Source organism: Melospiza melodia, chromosome 11 (assembly GCF_035770615.1).
Source record: "Melospiza melodia melodia isolate bMelMel2 chromosome 11, bMelMel2.pri, whole genome shotgun sequence".
Lineage (NCBI taxonomy): Eukaryota > Metazoa > Chordata > Aves > Passeriformes > Passerellidae > Melospiza > Melospiza melodia.
Window position 1 is genome coordinate 29657095 of NC_086204.1, and position 16366 is coordinate 29673460.

The 16366-nt window shown below is 58.1% G+C and overlaps 1 protein-coding gene across 1 annotated transcript; it reads left to right on the plus strand.

The window, feature by feature from the left end:
• The first annotated feature begins 7206 nt into the window (after positions 1-7206).
• Positions 7207-8418, plus strand: FOXD3 (forkhead box D3). The gene has a single exon (XM_063165188.1). It carries the CDS (start codon positions 7207-7209, stop codon positions 8416-8418), a length of 1212 nt encoding a protein of 403 aa, XP_063021258.1.
• Positions 8419-16366: the final 7948 nt, after the last annotated feature.

Consider the following 16366-nt stretch of genomic DNA (forward strand, 5'->3'; position numbering starts at 1 on the left):
GTTGGACTGGCATGTCAGGATGGCCCTTTGGTGTCTCTGCCCTAAGCCAGGACTTGCAGGCGCTGAGAAATGCATATTTTCTTTCCCAAAAACAGCCAAGAAGTCCCCTAGAATGTGTTACAGCACTCTCCAGATAAGGAGCTACCTGGTTTAGCAGGTGAAGAGGTGCCTGGGGAGTTTTTGATGGAGAGATTATGGACCTGATTACATTAATACCTAACATGGGTTTTAACCTGCATTTTGGGTAAAATTCAGCGTTCTGCAGAAGGCCCATAAAAGGCCTGTGCACCACTTACGCTCCACCAAGGCCCCATTTGGATGGTGCACGTGGAGCTGGGGTGATGCATGGGCCCATCCCTGACCCATCAATAATATTCCACGAGTTGGGGAAAAATATTAGCGGAGTAATTTTATTAACAACAGTCACAACTCACCGCTTGTCTTGGCGCGCTTAATAAAGGGCATCGAGGGTGCTGTACAGAACTATCCTGCTAAAAACAAACAAACAAAGCCCTGGGAAGCAGCAGAGCACGGGGAGGGGGAGCTGGCTCCCACCAGTGTCCTGGCTGTGCTGAGGAATGAAATGAAATAAAATTAAATTAAATTAAATCAGCTGGAGGATCTCATGGTGTGGGGAATTTCATGGGGGTGTCTGTCATGAGTTAAGTGCTGCCAGGAGCACTGGGGCAGCCCATGGAGAGCTCCCAGTTTTCAGCCAAGGGATTTCCTCGCAGCCCTGGAAATCCTCTTAGCGTCTTCATTTGCATCTGGCTGGCCAGGGGATAACTGAGCAAGCAGCCCTGCTGTGTGTCCCTCACACCTCTGCCTCCCAGCCAAGTAAACCCGCGGGGACAGGGTGTGAAAGGAGCTGCCACCTCTCCGTGGCTCCTCGTTTTGAGTCGTGTCTCTCCTTTTTTGTGTTTCACCCACTCTCTGAAGGCACGTCCCCATATTCGCTGCCAAACTTGCACCATCCCTTCGGGCCACACGGACATGAAGGAGAAAATACTCTGTCGTGTTGGTTTATTCAGATAAACAGGGGCATTTTCACATAAAAATCCCTCATTTTCTCACAAAACCTTCTCTTCAGAGTGCCCTTTCCATCCCTAAATGGAGGAATGCCCAGGTTTTGGAGGAGCAAGAGTGGCCTAAGCACATCCCTTCCCACAGCAGCCATTCCTGGGGGTGCCCGTGTCCCACCCCGATATGGAGCAGGGCTGGGGGCTGCCCTGTGCCTCCCCCACACCCCTGCCCAGGGCCACCCTTTCCCACCCATCCCTTCCCTCCACGAATTCCAATCAATCAAATTTAAAGGAATTTTTTTTGCCTGTGAATTTTGCTCCTGTGTGTTTATTACGGCTCACAGTACAGGAGCCTCCTCCAGGGGCAGGGATGTGCCAGCGTGTGCAGGGATGGATTTTAGCCATTTTTTGGGGATGTTTGGGGACATGAGCAGGGCCCTTCCAGGAATCAGCGCTGCTGGATGCCAGGGCTGCGTGGGACTGTGGAGTGGGTGCAGGTGCTTGCAGCCAAAGCTGGGGATAAATCTCCATTTGTTTAGAGTGGGGATTTGCAAAATGAGAATCTGAAGAACAAACGAATTTTGATTGAACGACTGCCAAATGTTTGGGTGTTTTTTGTTTTTTGTTTTTCAAATCAGGTCTCAGCTAACTTTGCAGCCCTCTCGCCCAAAAGGCGGCAGAGCTCCTCTGCTCACGCAGCCTCATTTGCCTAATAATAATTCTATATTTTAACTTATTTGATTAATTTTTTTCTCTCCTTGCTTTGTAAAGCATCCAAATCTCTAACCTGTACCAGGCTCCACTCTTCTGACCCTTTTGATTTTATTTTGTGGATCCCAAGAGGATTCCTTGGCACACCTGAGCGCTGCTGCCTGGTTTTGCCAGCTCCCCGGGATGTTTTCCTGCCTGTATCCAAGTCGGGAACGTCTCCCTGCGAGCCGAGCCGAGCCGAGCCAGCACGGCCGGGTGTCCCTCCACCTGCACCGTGCCAGCTCGCAGGGGAGGGGAGCACAGAGGAGCAATGACCAGCGCCAAGGAGAAACGAGCCCCAAAGTGAAGGCGATTCGCGGTTCTGCACCAGCGCGGCGTTTGGATCCGGAGCAGGGAGAGGCTCCGGGTGCAGCCGCAGGGGCAGAGGGAGGATGGACAGGGTGCGGGGCTGAGGGAGGATGGACAGGGTGCGGGGCTGAGGGAGGATGGACACAGTGCGGGGCTGAGGGAGGATGGACACGGTGCGGGGCTGAGGGAGGATGGACACAGTGCGGGGCTGAGGGAGGATGGACAGGGTGCGGGGCTGAGGGAGGGTGGACACGGTGCGGGGCTGAGGGAGGATGGACAGGGTGCGGGACTGAGGGAGGATGGACAGGGTGCGGGGCTGAGGGAGGGTGGACACGGTGCGGGGCTGAGGGAGGACGGACACGGTGCGGGGCTGAGGGAGGATGGACACGGTGCGGGGCTGAGCCCCGACGGCGGGGGCTGCCCGGGGGGAGCATGTGCGGCCCCATCAATGTGAACCGCACCGACATCCGCATCCCCCGAGAGGCCGCACGGGGGGTCCGTGCCTCCTCCACGCACCCGCCGTCCCCCTGGGCCGGACCCGCGGGGCAGCCCCGGCACCTCGGCCCTGCTCGGAGGGGCGGGCAGGGGGGAGCGTGTGTGGATTTGGGGGTATCTCCCAAAGGGGAAAAGGCCGCAGGACGTGGAAAACCAGCGCCTGGTGAGAGCCAGGCTCAGCGGCAGAGGCAGCGCGCAAAGAGCGCGGGGACACGCGGGGCCAGCCGGGGGAGGCGCCCCTCGCCCCCCGTCCCTCCGGCAGCGCCCAGGGGGCCAGGGGGGATCCCCAAAGTTGCCTTGGCCGCGCGGCCGCGCACCTCGCACGGGGGAAAGTCCCGCGGCCGCGGAGCGCCGGCCGCCCCCAGCTTGGGTTTCCCTAAAGGCGAACTGGGGCTAAATAATGGATCGATCTAAAATTAACCGGAGGAATGGAAATGCTCTAAAAATAAGCCAGCAGCTGCCGTGGTCGCAGCCCCCCGCTCCCGTGGGGAAGGGGGAGCGGGGCCGGCCGGAGCAGGGGACGCGGGCAGGGCCGGCCGGGCTGCGCGGGGCTGCGCGGAGCGATGGCCGCCGCTCTCCGCGGGCGCGGACGGAGCGCCCCAAAACTCCGCGGCCCGCCTCGCTGCCGGCACACCTGCGGGGTTTCATTTCTCTGTGTATTTCTCTGCGTTCAGTTCTTCTTATTCCTGCACGGGAGCTCCGCAAGGCTTTGGGGAGGCGGCGGGGCGCTCCCCCGGCAGCAGCGGCCCCGCGGGGTGCGGAGCGGGTGCGGGAGCCGCGGGCGCGGAGCGGCGGGGCAGCGCCGGGCACGGAGCCGGGCCGGGCCCCAGCGAGCCCACCGCGCACACACACACACACACACACACACACTCACACACACACACACTCACGCACTCACACTCGCACACACCTCCTCCTCTTTCCTCCTTTTTGATCCACGCAGCGATCCCGTATCCTCCCGGCTTGTCTCTTTTATTCTTTTGTACTGAGGCGCGTTGTCCTGGCCAGCAGTGTGAACGGGGGCTTTGTAAAACGGGACAGATAAAAATGAGCAACATCATATTGTTTGACAGAATGATCCAAAATGATAAAATGCCTTCTCCGGAGGGGGCGAAAATGGTGAATTCCTAAAAAACAAGAGCGTCGCTTCTCTCCTCTGCCTCCCTGCGCTGCTCGCTGTAGCCTAAAGGGATCTGCCGCCTGCACCAGCCCGGATCACGTCCAGCCACTCTTTTCATTGGGAAGTCTCTTTTTAAAAGCCTTCATTTATTTATTTTTAAATAAATAAAGAAGGGGGGAAGCGGTTTCGGCTCGGGACCCCCCGTTCTCCTCGCGGCGAACGAAAAGCACAGTTTTCGAGAGAAAGGCTCGTTTTGATTAAATCTGACATGCTGCTGATAACTCCATGCTAATGTGAAATAATTAACATAATAGCCATAATTAAAAGCACGCTAACAATGCCATAAATTTATCACACAATTTTACTAGCTTTCTGCCCCTAACTGCTCTCTCATCGTTAATTAAACGTGTTGCCTTTTACCAGAATGGATGTTTGTACATTTCCAATACAAATAAATCCGAAACCGTTTTGGAAACATGACCAATTTCGTTTTACACTGAGGTCTGCCGGGTTTACGAGCGATTTATTACGATTAAAAAAAAAAAAGGAAAAAAAAAAAAGAAAGAAAGAAAAAGAAAAATAATAATCCAAACACGTGCAAATAGAGGCCTAGGAATAGAAGGGTGGAAATTATATATATTTAATAATCTACATCTTCAGCGAAAAGCCCTGCTGAAGGAGGTTCCAGGCCCCGCCGCTCGCCCCATTTCGGCCCCGACCCCGGTCCTTGCGGCCGGGGGATGTCTGCGTGTCCCTGTCGTGTCCCCTCCCTTGGATGTGTTTATTTTACAGGGATTTCTCACCCGCAGCCCCTTTCCTGCGAGCCCCGTTACCCCCGCACGTTCGTACCGAACGACAATGCTGGTTTAATCCAGGTCAGGTCAACGATTTATATAACTCATTAGTGAAAGTAATAGGCTTAAGGAGCTGAAAGGGGACACCTTTGGTTTCTCCTTCCTTTAAAACGATTACAGAAGCAGAAATCGCCCCAGCCCTGTTTTTCCTCCACAATCCCCCCCACCCCCGAGGCTCAGCCTCCGGATTTATTTTTAACTCGCTTCGCAGCCCAGGATCTTGCTTTCCCATATTAGAATCAAATTGAGTTGTAATTAATTTCTCCCTCTCTATCATAACTTATTCCATCCTCCCTTTTCCCGTTGCGCTGCCGTGTCTCTATTTGACTCCGTATCGATCCGGACGATACAGTTTGTTTTTCTCCTGTTGCTAAATCTATCTGTCTATATGGGCGCCCACTTTCTATTTCTGGCCGTGTCATTATCGTGGGTTTCCACCTCCACGGGCGCCGCTTTAATTGTTTTATCGCTTTGCAGGACGCGGCTCCTGCTCCCGCTCACCTCCAGCCCTTGAACTTCCACGGGTTCGGGGGCTCCCGCTTTATTTGGGGGAAACTTTCCTGATTTTTAGCAAAGCCTTTCTCCGCCCGGGTGGGCTCCTGAGTAGTTTCCAACGGGATGGGGATGGAAATGCTGCCCTGAGCTCCAGCAGGTGAAGGCCGGGGAGCCGCGGAGGGGCGCGGAGAGGCGCGGAGCGGGGCGGCCCCGCTCAGCCGGCAGCCGTGATTGAACACGGGATTAGCACAATGGAGCCCTAATCGAGGGGAAACGTTTCTTTTCACGCTAAGCACCGTAATTAATAACGCGAATCAATTAATTTGACTTTTATTGTGCCGAAGAAAAGCGCAACAAATGGAACAGGGGGCTGCGGAGTTGGGGTTTTTCCTCTTTTTTTTTTTTTCCCTGGGAGAGGCTTTGCGACGCGCAGGGTGTCACACAAGGCGAGTGTGTGTGAGCGTGTGGCTCTGTGACTGCGCGTGTGACAGCGGGCGGTGCGCGGGTGCGGAGGTCACGGCCCGCGGAGATTCTGCGGGACACGCGGGGAAAAGCGGCTCCGCGCCCGCGGGAAGGGTCCCCCATCCACCCCCGGGAACGGGCCCGGGACAGCGACCCCTCCGAGCCCCGGCGGCTTTGGGACAAGGACGGGAATGGCTCTCCCCAAACCAGCGCCGCTCGTAGGAAATCGTTGACTCCTGGGGCATTTCCCTCATTTAATTGTATTTACCCAAAGCGGACAACACGTGCGGGAAGCAGCAGAGCGAAGGGCTCGGCGGGACGGATGGAAAAGCCAAACCCCGGAGCCGCCCGGGTTCCGCACCGGGGCAGGGCGGGCGGCCGGGCCCCCTCCCGCCCCGCCGGGCGCCTTTCCCCGGGCCGGGGCTTACCTGGGGCCGCGGCAATACGGTCCTCACATTCACACACACTCCCTCATTTCCTACTTTTTCATATGCTAAAGCCCGCAATGATTAAGTCGTTAACACCTCTGGAAAGAAAAAAAAAAAAAAAAAAAAAAAAAGAGAGAGAAAAAAAAGCAAAGAAAAAAAGAAAAAAAAAAGTAACCGGCTAAAAGGTTCTTTATTTATAGTTTTCCTTTGTTATTTTACGTCTTTTTTATTTCTCTCTGCAACTAACCTAATAGATAAATCAATAGCTATTCTCTGGTCTTCCGTTCCCAGCTGGTGCTGCTGCCGCTGGGAAAAAAAAAAAAAGAAAATTAAAAATTTAAAAAAATAGAAACCCACAGAAAAGTGGTTTCAAAGCCCAAACTTGGTGCTTTTAAGCGCTCCTGCGGCGGCGCATCCGCCGAGCCTGCGCTGCCGAGCGCCCCGAGAGCGGCGGCTCCGGGCGCTGCGCACCGAGAGCGGCAGCGGCGAGCCCCGGAGCGGCGGCGCTTCCGCGGGGGCCGAACGGTGCCGGTGCCGTCGGGCCCCGTCGGGGCGGGCCGAGCGGAGCCGCCGCCGCTCTTTGTTGACAGTCCATGAAACAACTCGAGTTTTGCATGACTTCACAGCGGGGCGCCTGACGTCAGGCGGTCACGTGGAGCCGCCTCCGAGTATATCTTTAACGGGAAAGTAATCTATCAGGCAGTCGGGACCGCCGCGCTGCCAAAGTGGCGAGCGAGGCCCCGCGACCCCCGGCCTCCTGCCCCCGCCCCGCCCGGCCCGGCCGCCGGCAGCTCCGTCCCCTCCCTCCGCCGAGGGGGGGAAAAAACAGCGGCCAAAAAAACCCCAGACCAGAGGAGCAAAGAGGGAAGAGGAAAGAGAAAAAAAAAGCAGCCCGGGCGGCGCGGAGGGCGGCGGAGCGGTGCGCGGCGCGGCCGCGGAGCGGAGCGGTGGAGCGGCGGCGGCCCGCGGAGCGGCCCCATGCGCGGCGCCCCCGGGCGCGCATCGCGGCGGGCGGGATCCGGCGGCGCCGCCTGAGCCCCGATGCCCGGCGGCGGGAGGTGACCGGGCGGCCAGGGCAGCCCCGCGGACGGGAGAGCAGCGGGCGCGGCCGCCCCATGCCCCGCGGGGACGGCGCCGCGGGGCGCAGCCGGGCCGCTCGGGTGTAGCCCCCGGGGCCGGTCGGAGCAGCGGCGGGAGCGGGGCGCGGGGGGAGCCCGGTGCGGGCGGGAGGCCCCGCCGCCGCCGCCGCCGCGCCCCGTCGCCGAGCGGGGATGACCCTGTCGGGCGGCGGCAGCGCCAGCGACATGTCCGGCCCCGCCGTCCCGGCGGCCGAGGATGTGGATATCGACGTGGTGGGCGAGGGCGACGACGGGCCGGGCAAGGACAGCGAGGGCGAGGCCGGCAGCCCCGCCGCCCTGCCGCGCCTGCCGCTGGACGAGGCGGCGGAGCTGGCGCTGCCCGCGGAGGCGGGCGCGGAGAGCGGCAGCAGCGGCAGCGGGAGCCCGGCCGGGACGGCCCCCGGCGGCGCGGCCGAGGGCGGCAAGGGGGGCGGCGAGGAGGGGGCGAGCGGCGGCGGCGGCGGCGGCGGGGCAGCGGGGCAGAGCAAGCCCAAGAGCAGCCTGGTGAAGCCGCCCTACTCGTACATCGCCCTCATCACCATGGCCATCCTGCAGAGCCCGCAGAAGAAGCTGACGCTCAGCGGCATCTGCGAGTTCATCAGCAACCGCTTCCCCTACTACCGGGAGAAGTTCCCCGCCTGGCAGAACAGCATCCGCCACAACCTCTCCCTCAACGACTGCTTCGTCAAGATCCCCCGGGAGCCCGGCAACCCGGGCAAGGGCAACTACTGGACGCTGGACCCGCAGTCCGAGGACATGTTCGACAACGGCAGCTTCCTCCGCCGCAGGAAGCGCTTCAAGCGGCACCAGCAGGAGCACCTGCGGGACCAGACGGCGCTGATGATGCAGGGCTTCGGCGCCTACGGCCTGGCCGGACCCTACGGCCGCCCCTACGGGCTGCACCCCGGCGCCTACACGCACCCCGCGGCGGCCGCGGCCGCGCTGCAGTACCCCTACATCCCCCCGGTGGGGCCCATGCTGCCGCCCGCCGTGCCGCTGCTGCCGTCCAGCGAGCTCAGCCGCAAAGCCTTCAACTCCCAGCTCAGCCCCAGCCTGCAGCTGCAGCTCAACAGCCTGGGCGCCGCCGGCTCCATCGTCAAGTCGGAGCCCAGCAGCCGCCCGTCCTTCAGCATCGAGAACATCATCGGCGTGCCCGCCGCCAGCTCGGCCGCCAGCGCGCAGACTTTCCTGCGGCCGCCGGTCACCGTGCAGTCGGCGCTCATGGCCCACCAGCCGCTGGCGCTGGCCAGGACCACGGCGGCCATCGCGCCCATCCTCAGCGTGCCTACCAACATCATCGCGGGCCAGTTCCTGCAGCCCGCGGCCCCCGCCGCCGCCGTGCAGGCCAAGTGGCCCGCGCAGTAGCCCCGGGCAGCGCCCCGGGCAGCTCCGGCCGCCCCCTCGGGGCTCCGCGGCCGCCCGGAGCCGCAGCAGCAGCAGAGCAGCGGGCACCGGCCGCCGCCGCCGCTTGTACATATTTGTATCAAAAATCACTGACGTTGCTTTCGGGGTTTTTATTTTTCTAAAGAGGCGAAAATGACGGTCGCGATTAGGAGCTGCGAACTTTCACTTTTTTTGAAGGTTCCGGCGCTCCGAGCGGTTTTATCCGAAATAAACGAACAAACGAGGGAAAAAAAAAATAATTGTATAAAACAGAAATAAGCGGGGGAAATTTTAAATATTAAACGAACGAACAGGAAAAAAAAAAGAGAATTTTGGAGAGAAAAAAAAAAGGAGGAAAAACGCTGTCATTCTATTATAGAAGTCTGTTTATATATGAATGAATATATGTATTCTAAATGTTATCCCTTCGTGTTGTACACAACTTTGTAAATAAATTTTTAAAATGCTCTGCCCGTCTCTGTGTGAGCGGTGTCTTTGTGACCCCCGGCCGCAGGACGGGCTGCGCGCCCGCGGGGGCTGGAGGGGCGCGCTCGGGGCGCGGCCGCGGAGCTCCGGTTCTCCGGTTCTCCGGTGCCGCGGAGCTTCGGGTTCCGCGGGCGGGTTCCCCGCGGTCCCTGCACCCGCTTCGGCCGCGCAGCGACAGCGCCCGGCCCTGCTCGTTGGCGGCATCACCCCGGTTCCTCCCAAATCCGACCTTCCCCGGCAGATCCGAGATCCCCGCGAGCGCGCCGTGATTTTTCCCTAAATATATTAATTTTTCTCGGCCTGACTTCACCACTACATCCCGGCGCTGCGGCATTCCCGGCCGGAATAGGTACGCTTTGGGTCTGCGGTCGGGTCTAATTATAAGGGAAATTATTTTAAATAAAACACGTTGGGTTGACTTAATCAATGTTTACTATTTATTTTAGAGGGGGAAAAAATATATATCTATTCAGGCCGTGGCCGTGCGGTGTCCGAGCGCGGATCTTTCGTTTAGATCAGGAAAATAATCAGGGTTAGAGCAGCGGTTCTTCCCCCGGGAAGGGATCGGCCTTTCCCAGTTAATTCCCAATAACTCAGCTTTAATGGCAGCTGTTAAAATTAAAAATAATATACATACATGTATATATATATGTGTATTTTCGGAGCTAAAATAAGGAGACAGTTAAAATGAAAAAAAAAAGGAATTAATATGTAGCGTTCTAATATTTAAAGCGGCGCGTCGGGGGGTTGAGCCTGCTGAGATCTCGGTGTCTCCCGTGCACTGACAGTGTTTGGTGCTTTATTATATCCCTCTTCAAAAGCTGAATTTTTGTCACCTTGGAAAAGCGTCGTGGATTTCGCTTTTCCGCTCAAATAATTCGTTGTCTTTGTTAGGAAAATCGGCGGCGTAAAATGCAGGCGGGATGCGGGATGCGGCAGGCTCGGCTGCGGGAGGAGCTGAAGCAGGCGCTTGTTTCCCCTCCAACAACCCTCTGGCAGCCGTGGATTTAAAATAAATATATAAATAAAAGTGTCCTTGCTTTCCTGGTAAGCAGTAAATATTATTTCTTCCTAAGTAAATATTTATACCTCCGCATACATAGACTAAAATAAACCGAGCAGCCCCGGTGATGAGATCGTTTGAACTTTATAAATAAGGACTCGCTAATCATCTGCCGGGGACAGGGAGGACCTGCAGGGAGCGGGGACACGCGGGGCCCTGCGCGGGCACCCACGGCCCCGCGGAACCCCGCGGAGCGGAATGCGGCGGTGTCAGAGGAACGAGCTGCTTCACAGTTGTGTCTGGCTAATCAGTTTTACACAAACAGCAAATGGTGGGTGATCCGTGCGATCGAGGGGCTTTCTATATTTAGCCGATCCCCTGGGAAAAAAGAAAGGAGCCTCTGCCCGGAGTCGCTGCGAGGCTCAAGAAGCTGCTGATCCAGGGCTTCCAGAGGACACCGGATAACAGGGGCTCATTCCATTCCCCAGCCTTTGTTACTTATAAAATTACTCGCTCATATTTCCCCACATAGCAGCAATGCCTCCGCTCGGCATCTGCGCGCCGGCGGCAGCGGCACCGGCAACTTTCCTGCCCGCTGCCTTCCTCCGGGAGCCGCTTCTCCCTCCGTAACCTCCGGCCTCTCTTTCTGTCCCCCGCTGTCCCCTCCATCGCCGAGGACAGCGAGGCCCCCCGGAGAAGCCTTTCCCGGGGAGGCGGCGGCGGCGGCTCCGGGGCCGGGGGGCACGGGGAAGGCGCGGGGCTCGGGAGGAACCCCGGGATGAGCCCCCCATCCAGGGCCGCCGCCTGCCCGCAGCCGCGGGGCCGGGAGCGGCAGCGGGGCCGTGCCCGCAGCCGGGGGCTCCCGGTGGCGGCGGGGCTGCAGTGGCGCACCGGGGCCTGCGGGGGGCGCGGCAGCTCCCGCTGCGCCCGCGGGGAACGGGCGCGCCCCCCCCCGGGGCCGGGAGCACCCCCGGGACCGGGAGCATCCCCGCAGCACCGGGATCCGGGAACACCCCCGGAGCATCCGCGGGACCGGGATCGCCCTCACGGCCCGCGGGGTCGGGAGCGCCTCCGGGGCTGGGAACACCCTCGGGGCCGGGAACACCCCCGGGGCCCGGAGCAACCCCCGGGGCCGGGAGTCATCGGGGAATCCGGGAGCAATTCGGGGGATCGGGAGCGCCCCCGGTGCCTGCAGCCCCCGGGACGGCGCCGAGCCGGGCGCGCTCTTGCAGCGGACGGCACGACGGGGCGTCCCGGCAGAGCTACCGGCGGGGACCGGAGATGGGGTGTCAAAAGTCGGTCCCCGAATAGGGGAGGGTTTGCAGCCGGGACGGGAGCGGCTTTCCCGGCTCCCAGCGGAGCGGGCGCGGCCCCCACAGCCGCGCCGGGGAGAAGCGGGAGCAGCAAATCCCGGCGGGGTTCCCTCAGCCACGGGCCGCAGCCAGACAACAGAAACTCCTTCCCTTGTTCTTTCCCTTGTTTTCCCTTCCACAAACTTGTCCGCCGCATATGGCAAAACTTGACACGGCCGGTGACAGATGCCCATTAGTATAAGTCGTGTCACGTCGGTCCCCGGGGTGTGTTGGAAGTAACTAGATCCGAAACATCGGGAAAATGACCCTCCCGCAGCCCCGAGAGTTTACCCAGAACCGCCACCCCTGCACCCTCCCCGACCCCGCTCCTGATTTATTCCAATTACGGCCCCGCCGCTCCCTCCGCCCGGGGAAGGGATTTAGAATAGGATCTGCCGATGGGATCTGGCCCTAATCCTCTAAACCATCACGCTGGTTGAAAAGGGGGCGAGATGGGGCTCATCAGGGCCATTTCCTCGGCTGATGCGGGGCTCCCGGGGAACCCTCTCGTTTTGGCTGCGCGGCCGCGGGAGTTGCGCCCCCCTTTCCTCCCTCTCCGCGCTCCCCGCTCCCAACGCCGCCTATTTATAGCATCGCTGCTCTCTCCCGGGCACCCAGCGGGGCTGAAAGTTTCGGGCTAATGGGTGTTGAAAGGCTGCGGCGAGCGCTGGAAAAGGCAGGGAAAGACCTTTTGCGGTTATTTATAAGCGTGTGTTTATCGCGCGTGTGTTTTTGTCTCAGTAAGCAGCCCCAGCGTTCGGGGTATCACCCCCAGCCCAGCCCGCGTGGCCGCAGCAGTGTCCCCGGAGGGGGACAGCGATCGGAGACTCCGGAGCTGCGGGAGGGCGCAGCTGAGGCCGGGGTTAGCGCAGGGGACAGCGCCGGGAGCGCTCCGGGCGGCCGGGCAGCGATGTCCTTCCCTTCCCGGTCTGTCGCACCGAGAGGTGGCCGCAGGAATCATCCACCGGAGACACCAGCCCGCTCTGGGACACGGGCACCGTTTGAGGACGGCTCCGGCTTCCTCGGGGGTCACGGGCTCGGCTCGGCGCCGGCGGTACCGGGGGATTTACCCCGCCAAGCGCTGCCCGAGCCGGCGTGTCCTGGGCCGGACACCAAGGAAGGAGCGCCGACATTTGGCTTTGGGATGAGGCACCCCCCATCCTTCGCGGGGTGTCCCGCTCCGGGAGAGAGACAGCAAGGATTGCTTTAGGGGAATTTGGGATTTGCCCACACCCGTTCGGGCGCGGGTGAGGGGGCAGTCCCGGGGGATGGGGATTTCGATGGGATTTTGCCTCTCGGGGCACCTCGGGCAGTTTCTGTTCTCTCCCTCGTGTCCGAGATGCGCTCGAGGCCTGTCCCCGCCTGCTCCGGGGAGGCGGAAAACCAGCCTGGCCATTCCCGGGGGCATCTCATCGGTGTTAAAAGGCGGAGAGTGAAGAATCGCAGCGAGCTCCGCGCGCAAGTTGCGCTGCCCATCGCCGCGGCCGCGGAACAGCCCGGGCATCCCCCGGGGCGGCGACTGATGCGCTCCAACCTCCGCCCGCGGCCGGGAGCATCCGTGCCATCCATCCCGCATTCTCCCCGAGCCGCGCCCGAGCAAACACCCCCCACACGGCTTTCCTGAGAGGCAACTCTTCAGTTCCGGGGGCTTTCATTGAATTACGTGTTACCAGTCCTAAAACATTAAGCGTTATGTACTTAAAAAGATACAGAGCACAGGTATTACATCCACAGGAAGTATTTTAGTCAGTGAATGTTCAATGTAGCAGGTAGAGATGAACTTAGCACGTCTTCCAGACTGAACTGGGAACAGACTCTCCAGCCATAAAATGCACTTAACAGTCTATTTAATAGTGGCGAGGTCCTTGAAAATGCAATATCCATGCTAATCTTGCCTTTTTCTAAATCAGAAATGAAAAATAGGTCAGGAAGGTAGAACCTTCCCCTTCCATTTAAAATGTGACATTTAATCTATTTAAATAACTAAGTAAACTTTATTAATCCGGGATTTGGTAAGCAAGCCGAGGAAGCGGGAACCGCGCGACTTCATTAAGACGGCAAAATGTGAGAGGGAGCGTCCTTGAACTCCAGGTGCGACAAAATCCCTAAAATTCCGGTTTTCCTGAGCTGCAGAGAAAAGGGAAAAACCGGACACAGGAAAACCGCCCGACCCCTCCTGTCCAGGAAAGGATGGAAGGAAAGGTCCTGCTCTGCTTTACCGAGGACTCGGAGCATTCCCAGGGCTGGGATCCCCGGGTCGGACGAAGGAAACTCCGTGTAGCTCAGCGCCCAAAAAATGGCAGGAATTCAAGAAAAAACCCCAAACCTTCACTAATCTGTAATTACTTTATTAAGTGACAATATTTAATGGGGAAAAATAAAAATAAATCCATCCCCCTGCAGGCTCAGGTAGTGGTTTCTGACTCGGTTACTCCCGGTTTTGCTCGGCAAAGGGGAACGCGAAAGAGCCGAGGCTGCTGAGGCGCGATGCTCCGTGCCCGCCACATCCCGGGCGATTCCTGGGCTCGGGATAATCTGGGAATCTGCAGATTGGGAATCTGCGATTGCAAACGCCTGCAGAGTTTGTTCCCCCGTTCGCTCCGGCACCGAATAAGAAATTCTGCAAGAGCTGGAACTTTTTATGGCCGCAGGCTCTTCACCCCCGCCCGCCCTAGCAAAGACTTTCTCCTTATTCCGGCCGCATTTCGCCCCAAATTTATGGATTTTTGCCTTGCCACCGCTCGGCTGCCATCAAGGCAGAGAGCCGGGGTGGAGCAGAGGAGGCGGCGGAGCTGCGAAGCCTCCCGAGAACGCCAAGGGTTAAGGAAAGCCGTTTATCTGCTCGTTATCGGCTTCTCCCGACTCCTGAGCGCCAAACCGCGCTCGTCTCGCAGCCCGCCGTATCAATGCGTCCTGAATGCCTTTTCCAGTCATTGATCTGCTCAAAGTCACCGCAGAAACACAAGTGACAGAGACTCAATTCCAGGCGACGCGCCCGATGCGAGTATTTAGAAAGCATTCAATAAAAAAGCGTTCGCGGGGAGTGAATGATTTCACCTTGCAACAAAGAGCGCTCGGCTAATTGAAATAATGCACTTGAATGTGCGGCCGCGGGCTCCTGCTCGCTAATCCCAGCTCCAGCACGGAATCAGCAATAATCTCCAAGGAAAAAAACCCCAAATTCCTCTTTTTAAAAATTTATTTTTAAATTTTTTTTTTGTAATAGTCCATAGGCAACGAGCACGGACTCGGGGGCAGCTGAGTTCTCAGCGCTCCCCGGCCTTGCTCTTTGGGGAATTCCGGGCATGGAAAATCCTGGAGGGGAGAGTAAAAGGAGAGGGCAGAGGCACTGAGATAGGAATCTGCCCTGGCGATTGCTCAGGCTGGGAAATTCACTTGTTTCAGTGCCATAGAGCAGCTCCGGCCGCTGTGCGTTCAGGTGTAACTCAAAGTAGTTCCTAATTGATGAATTTGTAGGATTATCCTTATTTTACAGACTTGTCAGCTCCAAACATCCTGTCAAAATCCGGCAATGGACGCACTTTACCCAGCAGGAATATAAATAATTGAGTACATCAGATTAGGCAAACTATATAAAATTTGATGGTCACAATCTGCCATTTTCCAAAGGATTGTGGCTCCAAACACCTTGGCAAGCCAGCAGACAGGTGTGATTTTTACCTTTATCTGTTTAAGAGAGATTTCAGTCTCTTCACACCATCCCACATGAGGCAACAGCACAAGTGGCTGAAATTATGGCAGGTGTAAGAAGGACCAGGATGTCCAAATAATTTGTACACAAAAACGGTTGGGACAGTGGAAATCAGCATCCTGCATTGGCAAACCACCAAAGAAGAAAAGTTATCTCTGGTGTTACAAAATATTATATTTATAGTGCTTATTTGTTTTAAAAATAATCTGCACATCTGAAAAAAATTACAAACCAATTTGATTTGCAGTAATCTCTGTTTACTTTAACATTTCTATTGTAAGTGTCCAGACATTTCTTGACCGCATTTGTTTTTTGTAGCAGCTGTGTTTAAATCCATCACAGCTTTCAGCCCTGGGATTCCAGCCCAAGGGGAGCATTGCTGTCAGCTCACCTGGCAGGTGTGGCCATGAAACCCTCAGTACGTGCTGTTAGTTTATGGAATAATCAGTTTTCTGTTCCATTTCATGTCCTGACCTCAGTCAGACACACAACCAGAAGAAAAGAACAGATTGGACGGGGCTTGGAGCAGCCTGGGATAGTGGGAGGTGTTCCTGCCCATGGCAAGGGGTGGAATGGGATGATCTTTGAGGTCTCCTTCAACCCATTCCATCCTGTGATTCTCTGATTTTTGTTATGCTCTGTACTTCGTAGAGAGAATGAAAAGGGGCAAGACTGAAAGGTTTAAAAGCGAGGCCTGTGGTGCATCACTGAGAGATTCCAGAATCTTCCTGGCTGTGTGCAGACAGCCTCAAGGGATGGCCCTGCCTGAGCAGGGGTGGCACCAGATGATCTCACTGTGTATTCCAGCCTGATCCAGCCGGGGATTCCGTGCTTTGCTCCCAAGATATCGTCTCCAAGTTTTAAGGGCTGAGGGGCTGCTCCCCAGAAAAACACGAATCCCAGACTGGTTCAGGTTCAAAAGACCTTAAAGCCCATCCAGTGCCACCCCTGCCATGGCAGGGGCACCTTCCACTACCCCAAGTTGTTCCAAGCCTCATCCAACCTGGCCGTGGATACTTCCAGGGATCCAGGGGCAGCCGCAGCTTCTCTGGACACCTGTGCCAGGGCCAGGAATTCCTCCCCAATATCCCATCCATCCCTGCCCTCCGACAGTGGGAACCATTCCCCTTCCATTGCCACTCGTCCAGAGTCCCTCTCCAGCTCTCCCGGAGCCCCGTTAGACACTGGCCCGAGCTCTGAGATGCCCGTGGCGCGTCCCCTCCTGCCGGCGCAGCCCGCAGCGCTCCCACCCGGCCCCGCCACGGCCATGGCGGAGCGTCCCTGAGGCGCTCCCGGTTCCCGCCCCGCGCACGCGCAGAGCCCGCCCGGAAGGCGCCGCGCAGGCGGAAGCGCGCGCGCCGGCCCGAGTCTGGTGAG